This window comes from Propithecus coquereli, unplaced genomic scaffold, assembly GCF_000956105.1.
Source record: "Propithecus coquereli isolate 6110/MARCELLA unplaced genomic scaffold, Pcoq_1.0 Scaffold171, whole genome shotgun sequence".
NCBI lineage: Eukaryota > Metazoa > Chordata > Mammalia > Primates > Indriidae > Propithecus > Propithecus coquereli.
Genome location: NW_012141747.1, coordinates 4,030,592 through 4,047,101, shown reverse-complemented (window position 1 = coordinate 4,047,101; position 16,510 = coordinate 4,030,592). Strand labels below are relative to the sequence as shown.

The 16,510-nt window shown below is 35.3% G+C and overlaps 1 protein-coding gene across 1 annotated transcript in view; it reads right to left on the bottom strand.

Moving 5' to 3' along the window:
• Nucleotides 1–16,510, bottom strand: part of REV1 (REV1, polymerase (DNA directed)) — an 82,289-nt gene that overhangs the window by 44,491 nt on the left and 21,288 nt on the right. The window contains exons 2-3 of the mRNA XM_012641870.1: nucleotides 7,724–7,787; nucleotides 6,224–6,350 (exon numbers count right to left, since the gene is read on the bottom strand). Of these exons, the coding sequence (XP_012497324.1) occupies nucleotides 6,224–6,350; nucleotides 7,724–7,777 (181 nt within the window). The 5' untranslated portion in view covers nucleotides 7,778–7,787. The remainder of the gene's footprint in view (nucleotides 1–6,223; nucleotides 6,351–7,723; nucleotides 7,788–16,510) is intronic.

The following is a 16,510-nucleotide window of genomic DNA, read 5'->3' as shown; positions in this document are numbered from 1 at the left end:
AATATATTAAAAGTTTTATGCATAAGAAAGTAGAACCCTATTGAATAGTCCCTTAAATAGGCCAATTTAGAGAACCTCACTGGTTCACTTTCTCCTTGGCCAGTAAACAAAGCTGGGAAGTCAGTCATGAGGTGATGAAGCTATGTTGCCTTAGCACATCCTCTTCCCCAGCTGCCAGAGACCGTCAACTAACACAAAAACATCTACTGTTAGAAATGCCTACCAGAGCAAATAGGGACCTCAAGGAATGACCCAAATACTAATAACAGAGCAAATATTTTTAAATTTGGATATTTTACATATGACCTTGATATTGGTATCTTATGTTTTTAAAAAATTAACACCTATAAAGCCATTTATGGATCACTTCAACTCCTCCAGAGTAATACAAGAATAGTCAGATAAATAAATTATTCACACTTACTGTAAGTAGACTTACTGTAGGGCTTACTAATGGACTTTCCTCCTAAAGCTTAATAATTTTAATTTTTATTTAAGAAAATATTGAAAAAGTTAAATGGTTAATCTTAACACATTCCCTAATATCAAACTGAATCAAGGCCAAAAAATAAAGCTCACCAATACAAAAAAATTATTCCAGACCAAGAAATCTCATTTATCAATTTTCAAATTGTTTTATTCTTAATAAAATATAGGAAATATCTTAAACATCTTAATTATCAGAAACATATTAAGAAAGAAAATATCTTGGGGGGGAGGGGGGGCAGGGGCAACATATGTAACCTAAACATCTGTACCCCCATAATACGCTGAAATAAGAAAAAAAAAAAAAGAAAACATCTTAAAGAATCAATGTGATTTATGCTTTTCCATAAAAAGAAATGTCTGATTCACTAAAGTTATGTTATGACCTACATTACTAGTATCACATTAAACTAATTATTTTCAATCACTTTTCTGTTTCTTTCACCTATGATCCTAATGAATGCCCTAAATCACACCTCCCCTAGCAACGGCTGTACCCAGGAGATAAGTTTCCACAGGAGGCTTATGTATCTACTTTGTTATTGAAAGATTTTCCTTAAGCTTTACCAATATAGGTCCAAGTATTAAAATAAACGTTTTTATTATGACAAATGTCTAATCAGACAAATTTTAGTCTGAAGAAAAAGGAAGAAAGTCTAATAGCACTTACAGATATGCCAGATTTGTTTAAGTCTTACAGAACAGAATTTGACACTGCTGATTACACATACCGGCACTGTTCAATAGGAATATAATGTGAACCATAAATGCAAGCCACATATATAATTTTCTAGTAGCCTCATTAAAAATAAAAAGGTAAAATTAATTTTAATATTTTAGGCTGGGCATAGTGGCTCACTTCTGTAATCCTAGCACTTTGGGAGGACTGCTTGAGGCCAGGAGTTCAAGACCAGCCTGAGCAACATGGTGAGAACCCTGTGTCTACAAAAAATAGAAAAACAGAAAAATTAGCTGGACATAGTGGTGCACCTATAGTCCCAGTTACTCGGGAGGCTGAGGTGAGAGGATCACTTGAGGCCAGGAGTTTGGGACTGCAGTGAGCTATGATGATGCCACTGTACTCAAGTCCAGGCAACAGAGCAAGACCCTATCTAAAAAACAAAACAAAATTTTAGTATTTTAACCCAACAGATCCAAAATATTATTTCAACATGTAATCAATATAAAAATCTAGAGATTCTTCAACCCTTTCTTTCATATTAAGTCTCCAGAATCTAGTGTGTATTTTACATTTACTGCATATCTCAATTTAGCCACATTTCAACTGCTTAATACATGTGACTAGCGGCTACCAAACCGGGCAGTGTAATAGAGAATTGAAAACATACTTTTAAATAAAATGAACTCAAAATTCACAATAGAAGATTTTCAGGGGTTAAGGATCACAAAAATTAAACTATAGCATCAGAATGATTTAATGTAAAATAGCAGATATTAAATAGCTAGCCAAAAGGGAATCTATAATTTACTTTTCTAATACTAAAGTACTTGCCTGACTGTATAAAACAGCAGTGAAAAGTACCAAATCAAAGGCTAGATTATAATGCATTAATGTGGACACCAAATCCAATAAAAAGCACAGAAATCTATAAAATTAATTTGCAAGTTAATCTATGAATTTCTTAAACTAATTCTAATTCTATTAAATGATTTAAATCGAAAATTGTTGACTGTCCTCTACTTAATTGAAAGATATGCCAGGAACACATTAACTTTGCATATACATACTCATAATGCACTCTCCCCTCTACTAGTTGATCTTCAAAATATAATTACTCTAGAAATTTGGAACTGGAAAACCTGGAGAATTCATTGCCCTTCTACTGGATGAAGTCAAGAGGTCTCTTTGAAGTTCAATTTTCAAAGCTCTCGCATATTCCTCAATGTGAAGTGAACCATGAAAACCAATCTAGTTAAAAGGTAAGATCACATAAACTATGGTGTCAGACTGACCTGGATTTAATCTTGACTTTAACATTCCTTAGTTGTATGACTTTGGACAAGTTACTTAACTCCTTTAGGCTTTCTCATCTTTCTTCATAAATAAATAAAGCCATAACAATGAAATAAGTCTGACACTTAGAAAGCACTCAATATGATCACATTATAACTCCTTACAAATAATGCATATGACCTGAAGCTCCTGCCCTAGACTCTACACAAAAAAGAAGACAATATGCATACACTGGCACATGGTGGCCCTGACTTTCAAACAAAAACAGAACTGTCTGCAGTGCACTATGCACAGCAGCCAGGAACTACTCCATCAAACAGCCTGGCATGGCATGCTGAAGTCTGGTATGCATGGTAGCTGGTAGAAGCCCTTATTTTGATTTTTTAGACTTTAAAATAGTGTTAATATTTCTCTCTGATTCTATTTCTTCAGTAGTAGAATATACTTCCTTATTATAATTCAAAAGAACATAACTGGTAACTGCAGATTTACATAATAATTACGCATTGTGTCACACACTGCCTATAGCAGACCCCATCCCTGCAATGCACTATACCAGCTGATTTTCTTCATAGCACCAATAATCTGAAATTGCCTTGTCTATTTGTTTACCTGTTTATCGTCAGATTTCTCCCTGAAAGACATGCTTCTTGAGGGTGGGAAACTTGTCTGTCTTGAGCACTTTCAAATCCCTGGCACAAAGCAGGTGGCTCAGTTAAGTATTTGTTGAACTAATTAATATCCTCAGTGCATCACTGCCTCGAGTCCTCCACTCTAGCAAAAGCGGAGTGCAAGTGGTATCAATACTTCAAATATCAAAGCAATAATTCACTCACTCACAAATGAGAGAGGCCATATAATGTATTATTAAAAGTATAGACTCCAAAGTAGGACTGAATGAGTTCAAATCCCAAGTTTACCACTTTCTAGTTGTGTGGACCTAAGGCAAGTTGCTTAACTTTCCAGAACCCCATTTTCCTCACATGTAAACTGGGGGTGATAATAAAGCTTCAGAGGGCTTTTGTGGGAATTAAAAGAGCTAAAAATTATAAATTACTGAGAAAAGTGCCTTGTATACAGTAAGAATTATGTGTCAGCTACTACCAGTATTAGTATTATTTTTACCATCTCTTATCCCAAAGCAGGAAGGAAGAATGAACTCCAGGGCTGAGGCTGCTCTCAACTCATAAGCCATTAAATTTTTCAATCCATAATCCCTCATACAGATCATCTCTTGTTGCCCACCCCTCAGTACATTTTCCTTCAAGACTGTCCTTGACATACTGGCTAGGAGTAAGAAAAGAAAATGAAAAATAAAAACAAAGCAAAACTGGATTCAGGAAATTCTATCCTCTAAATCTTTATAAGCAACGTCACTGTTCTGAGATGTGAGAGCAAATTCTTTTCTCCTCATTGTTCTTTTCCACTGTTGTCTTAGCTACTCCCACCTGCTCAAGGCACATTATTAGGGGGAAAATAAAATGTAAATCAGATAATTCTCTGCAGCAAAATATTGCTTAGTGTAAATGGTACTAACAAGAATAAAATATTAGGGCTGAGCACAGTGGCTCACACCTGTAATCCTAGCACTTTGGGAGGCCCAGGTAGGAGGACTGCTTGAGGCTAGGAGTTGGAGACCAACCTGAGCAAGAGTGAGACCCTGTCTCTACAAAAATTAGAAAAATTAGCCAGGCATGGTGGCATGCACCTATAGTCCCAGCTACTTGGGAGGCTGAGGCAGGAGGATCACTTGAGCCCAGGAGTTTGAGGTTGCGGTGAGCTAGGCTGATGCATGGCACTCTAGCCAGGGTGACAGAACAAGACCCTGACCTTAAAAAAAAAATCCACTAGTCTACACATTCTTAATATATACACTCAGAAGCATATTATGTCTTCCCCGCCTTCACCCTTTTCTCCATTTAAATAAAGACATTTCTAAGGCTCAGTTTGAATTCCACATTCTCCAGGTTTTCTTGGTATTCTCCATTATATGATGATCACTTCTTCATTGAGATTTCTGTATACACTCAATTTTTTATGTCCCTCACACAAAGAATCTCTTTTTCTTCCTCTTACAGGAATAAGGGTGCCCTCATTAATTGGGGACTTCCAGCAACGTTTGTTTTTATTAGCACTTTTAATCTTTTACATGCACCTCAGGGAAGTCCATGGAGCTTGAATGTGCCAGGATACCTAAGCAGAAAAGTTACAAGCTTGCTGCATGTGAACTTCCCAAAGCTGCAACAGCATTCATTTTGAGAACATTCTTAGACTAAATTCATTGTCAGTGATGCCTAATAAAATTCTTAATTAAAACCAACACACACTATTCATACTAAATCAGGTAAATGTATCAGTTAATTATTAATAATACTTAACTTTAATTCAACAAATATTTCCCGAATGGTTATTTCCAGTCACTGTACAGGGCGTCCCAAAAGTCACCATACACAGGGAAAATGGGAAACTGTAGCTAAATGTACCATTATTTATAAAATATTCACTACAAAATTTTTCCTTTTGGGATACCCGGTAAAAGCACTGAGGATATAGCAGTGATGAAATGTAGCTCCTGCTTCTTGTCTAATGAACAGAAAACTAAAGTGAAATCTAATGAAAGCTAAGATACAGATTCATTCAAGGAGTTATAGCTACAGAGGAGCATGAGAAGTCACCTTAAACCAATAAGAAGACAATCAGACACATACAGAGACCTGAAGGATGAGCAGGTATCAGCCAGTTGAGAAGTAGAGAGGGAAAATATAACAGACTGGCACAAATATTTACAGTCATTCACTTAAAAAAAAAAATACACTAAAATGATTATAGGGAGACAAATCCCTAAGAGAATGAAAACTGTAGGAGTAAAATCTGATTAGTAGTAGACAAGTACTAATTGATTTTGTAGTTCAGGGAAAGATAAAAATCTAAGCTGGCTATACGGAAGCCCAAAAAGAGACTGCTTATTACAATAAAACCAAGACAAATTCACGAAATGGAGGCACTGGGCACCTCCAAAAGTGGGTGTGTAGTTAAGTCTTATAATAGAAAGTTCATGGTTGAAACCATGTAAGAGGCAAATTACAATTCCCAGATTTCTTCCCCCAATTACAAAGAAAAAAGCCTATCCTACTCCTTCCATATACAGGATTCAATGACAACAGGCATAGCTGGTGGGGGAGAAGGTAGAAGACAGAAAAACGAATAAGGAGATTAAGCGAAATTCTACTTTCTAAACTGAGAGAACTCTGGCCCTTTCCTTCCCCCATAGCAACAAAAATGCTGGCAGGTAGGTTTATTCCCTTTTCCAGGCAAGAGACTAAAAGATTCCTTCCTGGAAAATCTAACGCAAACCTCACCCTGCCCAAAAGGCTCGATGGATAATTACAGTTGGTTGGAGATTTACCACTGAAATGGCCCTACCAGATCCCCCTACAGTGAAGCTCACAGTTCACAAACACCCATGTGCAATGAGCTCCCAATAAGCTATTTAAGCAAGAGCACTGTTTTTTCATTTTAACCCTCATTTAATATTTTAAACTATGTACTTTGATAAAATTAAAATAAACACAATGGCAGGTAAAAAAGGCATGGAAAAATGAAGGAGGATTATCTAAACAGAGGATTTTATTCTTTTATCATTTTTAAATCATTTTTATATATAAGATAAATAAGTAAAAACAGAATTTTAAAACAAATCATTCTTAATCCTAATAAAACTACAGGCTAAAACAGGGTACCTAAAAAGTAAAAGTACTCAACCTGTGTATCCATTAACATAGATGGCAACTCCACTAAAAATTGTAGATGAAGTCACATCCTTCTGCATAGCTGCATCTGATCGAAACTGTTCCTCCAATTTCTGGACCTTGGCAGCCATATACCCACCCTAGAATTAAAGAAAAGGTAAATCAATCACAAAAGTTACATTTTCTCCCCTCTACCCTTTTTTAAAAAGAAACTTATACTTAAAAAACAAACTAAATAAAAGGACCTTATTTGTGTTAGCAACCAAGATATAATGAAGACTTCTTAAACATGAACCACAAGGCAAGGCAATAAAACAGGCAGGTCAAGGAAGACTCTGCTCTCTGTCAACTAAATTTTTAATAATTTTATTACATTCTTACAATGATAAAAGTTACTTTTAAAGAAGAAGAAAATTAAGTCAATAATAATAAACTTAATTATCACAAAATACGATTCTTATGTACATAATTGAGCAAGTTACACCAAAGTTTAAACCAATTAGAAGTTTTACAAGAAGTCTAAGAGCATATTTTAGACTGGCTTCCACTATCTTCCGTATAGGGAGCTTAAATTATTTCAAGTAAAATGAAGCAATTGGACAAATCAGTGCAGTCTTTCACACACTGGATAAGAATACAAGGAACAACTCAGTGGCTAAACTCTGGACCTAGTCAATCTATTTGATAGTAGTAGTAACTTTCATTAGACAACTATCAACCTCACAAAGAACATAAAAAATTATTATTTTTGCTAAACACCTTGACAGATCTACAAATTCAGCTATACTTGTCCTGAATCTTGAAATAATTAAGCTTGACTGATCTGAATTACTAGGTCTTTAAATTAAAGCTATAGGTGGCTAGAAATGGTACATACCTTTTTTTCCAAAATGGAAATGACTTGTTTTCACTGATTATTAAAATATTACACACTCCTTATAAAAAATTTTTTCCAGAAAATATAGGGAGTATAAAGAAGAAAATTAAAATTGGTATAATCCCATTCATTAACATTTTGGGCATTATTTTCAAGGCTTATTTCTATGTCTCGGAGGATAGAGGTTTTACAAAAATATGATCATATATAATATTCCTTTAAAACACACAGTTTTTGTCAAGACTATCTTCCCAGGTTAAGAAATATAAAGTTAATGACTGCACAGTGTTCCCCTATATGCAGATAATTTATTTCACCCATCTCCATAATTGGATATTTACATTTTCTTGTTTTTCAGTATTATTAGCAATGATGTAATAAAAGCATCACACAATAAATTTTTGTACACTAGCATATTTATTTCCTCAGGATAAAATTCCTGAGAGTAAAGTTAGGGGGTTAAAGTTTATAAACACTGTAAGACTTTCAATACACTGTGAAAACTCAAAGAATTGGTGTCTAAAGTGATTTACAATTTAAAAATACTTTAAGTCACATTATAAACTAAAAAAAAAAAAAAAAATGAAAAATACCTAAACAGTTCAATATAATTATTTTTATTCTTTTAAAACACACCCATTTTTCCCAGCCATCATTTTCAGCTCGCTTTCTCCATCCACCTCGCCTCATGGTGGAGCTTCTGTATTGGGAAGAAAAGAAATATGTCAATTTTATATAACATAACGTACTCCTAGTTGATGTTTTATTTCACTATCAAGAAAAACTAAATTAAAATAAATTCAAATGTTCAATTAATGAAAGTCAAAAGTATAATACTGAGTAAACTTTTTCCAAAGCGTATCATTTTCCAACTTTACAAGTGAAATTTGTTCCTAAAACACCTTCTTACAGGTAAGTATATTTAAATTATCTTAAATTTCAATAGGAAAAATTTGTAGGCATTCCTGAGTACCAACCCTAAAAGGCACTTACATAAAACATCACCAAATCCAACTAACATGGCCATGCTTAATTAACTTGTTACCATTAATTAGTATAACAGAATCTAACAAAACATTTCCCTTCATGAATTGCCCCATAATATGGCTCTTAAACTGTCTTTGCTATTACACATTGGACACTTAAGAGCGCGGTCATAGTGAGATTCACCTATTTTGTAAAAAGCCATAAAAGAGCTCAATTTAAACAACACAACATAGGGGACATGATACAGAAAGATTATCACTGATAATAAACTAGTAAATCTGTCATTCTCCTAAAGGCAACACTTAACCAATTATACTACAAAACCACCAAGATGACCAAATGATGGCTCACATCAAGTGTCAGCAGGCTTAGTGACTAGCAAGACATAAAATAATTCACAAATCAAAGTAGGCATTAAATGAAACTCCTTGTAAAATCAAAGTCTTCTAACACAAAAGGCTACATCTTGGGATAGGACTAAATTATCCTTCACAACATTAAGGTAATCACTATTTAGATATTTTTCTTCTAGTAACTATATAGGTTCATATTAAATGGTTACCATATGAAGCCTTATACATTATCCAAGTCAAATCAGCTTTGATAAATGAGAATCTTTCACTTTACAATACCTTAAAGCATGATACTTTATCCACACACATTAACAGGTATTTTCTAATATTTCTGTTGTAGTATACTGTGGCATTTCATTTCTCTTTGCTGACATTTATATTTATTATAAATTTGTACTCTTTTGTACTGTCTACACTTAAAAGATGCCTAAAAGACATGCTGAAATATTCTCTAAGAGTTAAGTCCCAGTAGATAGATAATATAAATGTTTTACAGACATGTGCAAAGTGCTCTGAGAACAGGAGGCAAATTGATTAAACCTGCAGAGAGGTTTTTTTTTTTTTTTAAGTTTGATAAAGGTAGAAGCATGGATATCCAATGAGTTCATTATCAAGTCCCAGAATTGCCATATTTTCTGTTAAATATTTTTTTTCTTTTCAAGAAACTCACTGTGACCAGTCCCTAAAGACTTCACATCTTATTTTAAAGGAGTCTAGGAAATATATTAACACATAGCTCTTGACCTCACATCCATACACCTGCTCTTACAAGTAAGGAGTTTGGGAGTTCTGGCCATTATACATTAAGGACATAAACTCACAAAAATTAAATGAAATTATTAAACTGCTAAAGGTAAATGTAAAATTATATTGTAAAAGTTTAATTCATTAGCCCATTTAAGAGTCCCATGTATTTAACATCTGTTATACGCTTACTGCAAAAGGCCGAAATGAAAAATCCTTAACAATGGTTAAATGAGGGTGGACAAGTATGAAACAAAGTTGTGATAAATATAAAAACTAACAAAAAAACAGGTATTAAAGTTTCTTTCCCCTCATTCCAAAGTAATGAAACTATGTTAAAGCCAGACAAATGTTTAAAGCTTTGTAGGAAAGGAAAGGACTGCAAACTGTAACCTCATCATTTCCGCTCACTTGACCCAGGAACAGCAAACTCCTATTGATCCAGAACTCAAACAATATGACCAAAAAGGGGGGAAAGGAAATAGAACAATATTCCATTTTACACATTACAATTTTCTACTTTTGAGAAAAATCCCTTTATAACAGTTAACTAGGTAATTTGAGCCAACCCTCCTAATGAGGAAAAGGAAAGCTAAACAAAACATTGTTTTTTAAAAAATTTCCTCAACGCAGACCTAGAAAATAGTGAAAACTTACTGGTCAAGATTCGGAAAAGAAGAAAAACCTACAGAGGAGACCTGCCACCTTGCCTCTCCTCCCCAAACTGGACTGATTCTCTCTCTGAGGACATTTGACAATTCTAGAAGAGTGGCTGGGAGACTAAGCAGTATTTTCAACAAATACACAATGCTAGGAGAACAAAAGTTGGGGTTCTAGGGTCCTCTCAGGATATAAATCTCCTCACTTGGGAGCAGAACCCTACAAGTAAGAATAAACTAAAAGTAGACAGACCAAACTTTGCAGAAACTAAATTGTGCCTTACATTATTTCAATCTCCGAGGTGATCGTGAACTGTTAGAGCCCTAGCAAATCGTAAATCCTCTAAAGAGTATGATGACAACACCCTAAACTTCACATATTTCTACAAACAATTCTACAAATATAATGTCTGGCACACAAATAAAAATAACCAGCCACACACAAAGAAATAAGAATATATGAGAATCAACAGAACAAAAAAAACAGACCTACAGAGACTGCAGGTGTTGAATTTAACACAGCCTTTCTAATAACTATACTTACCATGTTCAAGTATGCAAGTTTCAGAGTATATGTAGAGAACCGGAAAATATAATAAACTAAATGGTAACTCTAGGATTGAAAGGTACAGCATTAGAAATTAAGAACTGACTAGATGGATAAGAATAAAGAATAACTGAAAATAGTAAGCTGGAAGAAAACATCTAGATAACATACAGTGGCACGAAAGGATAGAGAATGTGGCAGGGACAGAAAGAGACAGAGGATACTTGAGAAGGTCTATCAAATAAATTTGTAAAACAAGAGAAAAATAGATATAGTTGAAGAAATCATTGTTAAAACTCTGTATTTGAGCAAAGATATCAAGCCACAAATTCAAGAAGCCCAATGAGCCCCAAGAAGGAAAAAATAGAAAAAACTCAATACTGATACATAAAATAGCAAAATTATGGAAAACCAAAGATTCCATTCAAAATACTCAAAGGTGCAGCAATTAGCTATCTTTTCAACCAAAACAGGATTGAGAAGACAACGGTGCTCAAAGAAAATAATTACTAAAAATTCTACACCCAATGAAAATTTCAGTCAAAAAAGATGAAATAAAGGCATTTTCAGGCAAATAAAAATAGAAGTTAATGCCACCAGCAAACCTTCATTAAAGGAAACCCTAAAGAACATTCCTCGGACTGAAGAAAAATTCTTAGATGGAAAGTTAAAAATGCAGGAAAAAAAATGCTGCAAGGCAAGTATCTGGATAAATCGATGTTAAATATTGACTGAATAAAACTACAATAATGACAATCTATTATTGTTTGCAGCATAATATACAGCACAAGTGAATCAAAAGACTGTGTAAAAGACTGGGGTAAGAGGAAGTGTTTCTAGTCCAGATTCTGCTACTAACCGGCTTACTAACTGGCTTCACTGATCTCCGGGAAATCTTCATCTGTTTGGGTCTCAATTGTAATTTGAGGTTCGGTTAGTTGACTAGCACTTTAATGTACCAACTATTAATAGTGTATGTACTCAAATAGTACTTCAATACACACTTCTATTTTAGAAATGTGATGTTTGGGTAGCTGGGTAGAGCTCTCTTTGGTGCTCTATTAAAGACACACTAAAGAACTATTTTCAGAAGCTAAATGTAAAATATTAAAACTACTACATCTATATACTTCAGCGATGTACTTCCATTTCAGAAATCTGATTATGTAACAATTTTTTTTTTATGTAACAATTTTGATTCTCTAAATTTGAGACCCCCTTTACTTATTCCAAGTAAGATTTAAGGCAACTTGTCTTACCAAATTCATTTAAATATTCTATGTACAGACCAAGATAGCCTATGACGGTGGCTATGGGAACTGTGTGTCTGGTCTTTGGTGAACACTAGAAGTGGCAATTTATTAGCCCTGTCACTGTTGCATGATATCAATTGTGTTATCTTTTGTTACATGGCAGATGCCAAACAGTTTAGTATATAGCCGTAGAGATTACATTTCATAGCACAGATAACCGTGGAACCTAAGAAATAATTTCAGAACCTAGGTATAGGGGACACCACACTTCTTAAACTACCTGTAGATCAAACCTAATGGAATACTATTGTGTGTAAAAGACCATATTACACTAGGTACTACTGAGACAAATGAAATAGGCATTTTGGCCTGCATTCTAAAATTTTATAATCTAAAAAGAAATGAGCACCAGTCAAGGAAGTACTAGTCCTATGAATAAACTTAGAGGAAAAATTTTGAGCAGGATGGGGTGGGGGTTGGAGGGCAGGCATGGGAGCATAAAGCAAACGACGTGATGTAGCTCTACAAAGCTGAGAAAGAACAGGTAGCAAAGCTACCTGACAACCTAAACTGTAATAAAATAAAAGGGAGACTCAGGTGACAGGAGGCACACAATACACTGGACTACCAACACTTCTGTTGATAGTCTATACTTCCCACGTGTTAGTTAGACCCACGTGCATCTTCTGATACTCAAGATATTAGTATTATGTTATGAAATTAAGAAATGTTTTATATAAAATTGCCATTAGTCTTGTATATGATAGGCAGTCAACAAATACTTGTTGAATAAAGAGAATAAGTTTTTATGTAAGCTACAAGGCATGGCAGCAATAGTAATACATCCCTAGTGTACCCAAATATATCCATATCTGAAACAGTACCTTGTGTATTTAATCTTATCCACTTTTTATTTCTCTTATTTTAAAACATTTTTCCAAAGATTCACAATCAAATTCTGTGCTATTTACTAGACAGCAATATGGTAGACACCTCTTCCCCAAAAAGTGGCACATAGACAAGATTGGCAAATAATACCTTTGATACTAACAAGAACCACACAAGTGGAATTATTTATAAGACATTTAGATGGTTACTTAAAAGACTACAGTGCTTCCTTTGTAGTGTGAAATAAGGAAGTAACTAACATAAAACCCTGTTCTTGGAAACTGTAGTATGTCGTGAAGTAAAGGCATATGTTTCTGCTAACCACTTCAATCTTAGAAAAAGAAAGAGGCTCCACCAATGCCGCCATATCCACATCCAGGGAAAAGGTCTCCATTCTAGATGACTGATTTGCTTCTGTAAATAGGACTTTACCTAGAATGGAGGAGGGCAATTAATCAGGATACCACTATTTGACAGAAATATCCCTCAGAAATAACTCTCCCTCAGTTTTCAACCTCTCTGTTCCAAGCAACCTCCTGAATTACAATGTGTCCTCTTGACTAAATCTACTCAGTAAGAAGACATTGCCCTGTAGTGACAAACCATCCCCAATGATCAAGCTAGACTTGTAAATAAAAACTGCCTTCTAGTTTTCAGAGGAAACTCAGACTGGGCTCCCAATCTCACAGTTCCATGGTGCTTGATGACCTTAAGGAAAGTGATAAAGGTTTCTGAAACCATAATGTACAACCTAAAAATAAATTACCAATTTCTCATCCAGCAACATTAATGGAGAACCAATTACTGGGTTTCAAAAACTTAGTTTAAAAAAATAGATCAAGGGTGAATTCATGTATGCAAAAGCGCCCTTATTTCTAACATTTAGGATTTGCCCTCCATAAGCATTAGCTACCATTATATTAATAGTAATCTATCCTGCCAGTTCAGAGTGAAACTCAAATGAGATCATGTATGTGGAAATGCTTTGAAAACTACAGTACATAACATTGTTAGTTTTGTTTGTTTGAGACAGGGTCTCTCTATGTTGCCCAGGCTGGTCTTCAACTCCTGGCCTTAAGTGATCCCCCGCCTCACCCTTGCAAAGTGCTGGGATTACAGATGTGAGCCACCATTCTCTGCCATTAGTTATTTTAACACATTGATTGCCACACTAGAAAAAAAATTTTTTCCTTGGGGCCATGGTGCTTTATTACAAAAACAGAATAAAAACTTCAAAAACAATCCTAATTTAATGAAAAATTTGTTATTTTTTATTGTTATATGCAACTGGAAAAATAGTTCTCTTGGCCCCCAAAGTGAAGAGACATAAGAGTTATATATGCTTCGTGAGGCCCCAGGCTCTCAACTAACATGAGTTAAACACAACTCTCATGGCAGTTAAATGTGTTAAATAAACTATCCATTGTCTACAACACAATGGCAACAGGAGATTTAGTGACACAAGATCTGGGCTCAAATACCAGTTTTATGACTGCCTAGCTATATGGTTAGGGGTAAGTCCAACAGCACAGAGCCTAACATTTGTTCATTTATAAAATAAGTTTGATTGGCACCCAGTAGAATTGCCAGTGGGGCCATAACTGGATGTAGCGTAGATGTGGTGGGGAGGAGAAGAAAGTTGGGGGCAAAAATAGCAAGCAAGGTTCCACTCTCTAAACCCACTTAAATTTTAGTAGCCATGTTTTTTTTTTAATAAGTTTTAGATTTAGGGTCTGAATAAGATTGTCTTTGAAGAAAACGCTCAACAACTTGGAAAAGACTGATGACACAAATGAACTAAAAACTAAGTCTAAAGACTTCCTGGGGCTGGTCTGATGGTAGTGGGTTATCATAACTTACTAACATGAGTGTCACTAAAGTTGGTATACAACCCCCCACTGCTAAATTTGACTGGCTTAAAAAAAAAAAAAAAAAAAAAAAAAAAAAAAAGACTTCTTCGTTCTCTTTTGCTTCTATATGTGACTCTCTACAAAAGGGGCTGGAAATGTCCTAACCCTTGAAATGGAAGGTTCACAAGCTAGAACTCACCTATAAACTAAAACCCAAGTAATGAAATTATAAAGACCAACCAAATTAGAGGTTGACAATGCAGCCACCATGCCCAACCCTCAGTGTTAACATACAGTAACAGCTGGCCAGGTGAGGCAAGTTTAAGGCAATGGGAGAGCAGCTATGTCTATAATGAGCCCCAGGGATCCTGAATGGCTACAATGCAAAAGACCTCCTGACTCTTTCCATTCTTTTAATAGGGAAGTTCAAATCTCTACAGAGTCTCTTTAAGGACTTGCATATTTAAAAATATAGAAGATTAATTATATATGCTTTTTTCCTAATGTTTATCTTTTGCTGGAGCACACTGCTATCAGTCCATTCTGGGCTTCCAATGTGCACTTTAAGAGGCTGGTCAAATTCCACTAAAAAGAACTTCATTCTGCCTTCTTTACTATGGTTATTGGCGGATTTTAATATCTACCCTTGGAAAGATGTTCCTCCCCAGGAGCAACCGTTTTGCAAACATGAAAAATGCAAAAGTGAAATTTCATCTATTTACTAAAGAATTACTAACATTACAAGGTTCTTAACAGTTCATCACACACTAGTAAAATCCCCACTATATATCCAGAAAATACTCAAATACATATTCATCAGTGTTAATCAGTTGGTTATATATTTGCAACTCTAAAGTCTATTGGGGGCCCGAGCAGTGGCTCACTTCTATAATCCCAGTGCTTTGGGAGAATGAGGCAGGAGAATTGCTTGAGGTCAGGAGTTCAAGACCAGCCTAAGTAACGTAGCAAGACCTTGTCTCTACAAAAAATAGAAAAGTTAGCTGGGCATGGTTGCTTACACTTGTAGTCCCAGCTACTCAGGAGGCTGAGGCAGGAGGATCACCTGAGCCCAGGAGTTTGAGGTTGCAGTGAGCTATGATCGTGCCATTGTACTCCAGCCTGAATGACAGAGCAAGACCCTGCCCCCTCAAAAGTCCATTGACTATTAAGTAATGAGACTGATTTTAATGAGTTTAATGATTTTAATGAAACTGGCATTTCATCAGTCTTATTACTATAGTAATATTAACATATAGGTATATGAGTTTATCTTACCTTCCTTTAACAGTATTTAAGAAATATTTGCTGAATGAAAAAAGACTTTCCTCCCATTTCTCTACGCAACACCTCTTTCTTTTTGTCTTTATAGTCTCTTTACCTTAGTGAGCTGCCAATTCTCTGTTAAGGCATTTACTAACAATTAAGGAACTGGTTAGTAACTGGCTTAAGGTATGATCCATCCCAGGACAACCATACTTAAAAGAACTTCTCCATGACCATTCAATGGGGAAAGGACAATCTTTTCAACAAATGGTACTAGGAAAATTGGATACTGCATGCAAAAGAAATTGGTCCCTTAACTTATACCATATAAAAAAAATTAACTCTAAATTATCAAAGACCTAAATGTAAGAACTAAAACTATAAAACTCTTAGGTGAAGCCTGGACCATGGTTCACACCTATAATTCTAGCACTTTGGGAAGCTATGGCAAGAGGACTGCTTGAGGCCAGGAGTTTGAGACCAGCCTACGCCACAGCAAGACCCCGTCTCTACAAAAAACAGAAAAATTAGCCAGGAGTGATGCCGAGAGCCTGTAGTCCCAGCTACTTTGGAGGCTGGGGCAGGAGGATTGCTTGAGCCCAGGAGTTTGAGGTTGCAGTGAGCTATGATAAAGCCACTGCACTCCAGCCTTGGTGACAGAGCAAAACTCTGTCTCAAAAAAAAAAAAAAAAAAGAAAAAAAAATAAAAAAAAAGAAATGTGGTTGTGTTAAATGAAAAGTAATTTTGCCTAATTCAAAGGCCTTAAAAATTGTTTTAATTAGGCCGGGCGCAGTGGCTCACGCCTGTAATCCTAGCACTCTGGGAGGCCGAGGCCGGTGGATTGTTTGAGCTCAGGAGTTGAAACCAGCCTGAGCAAG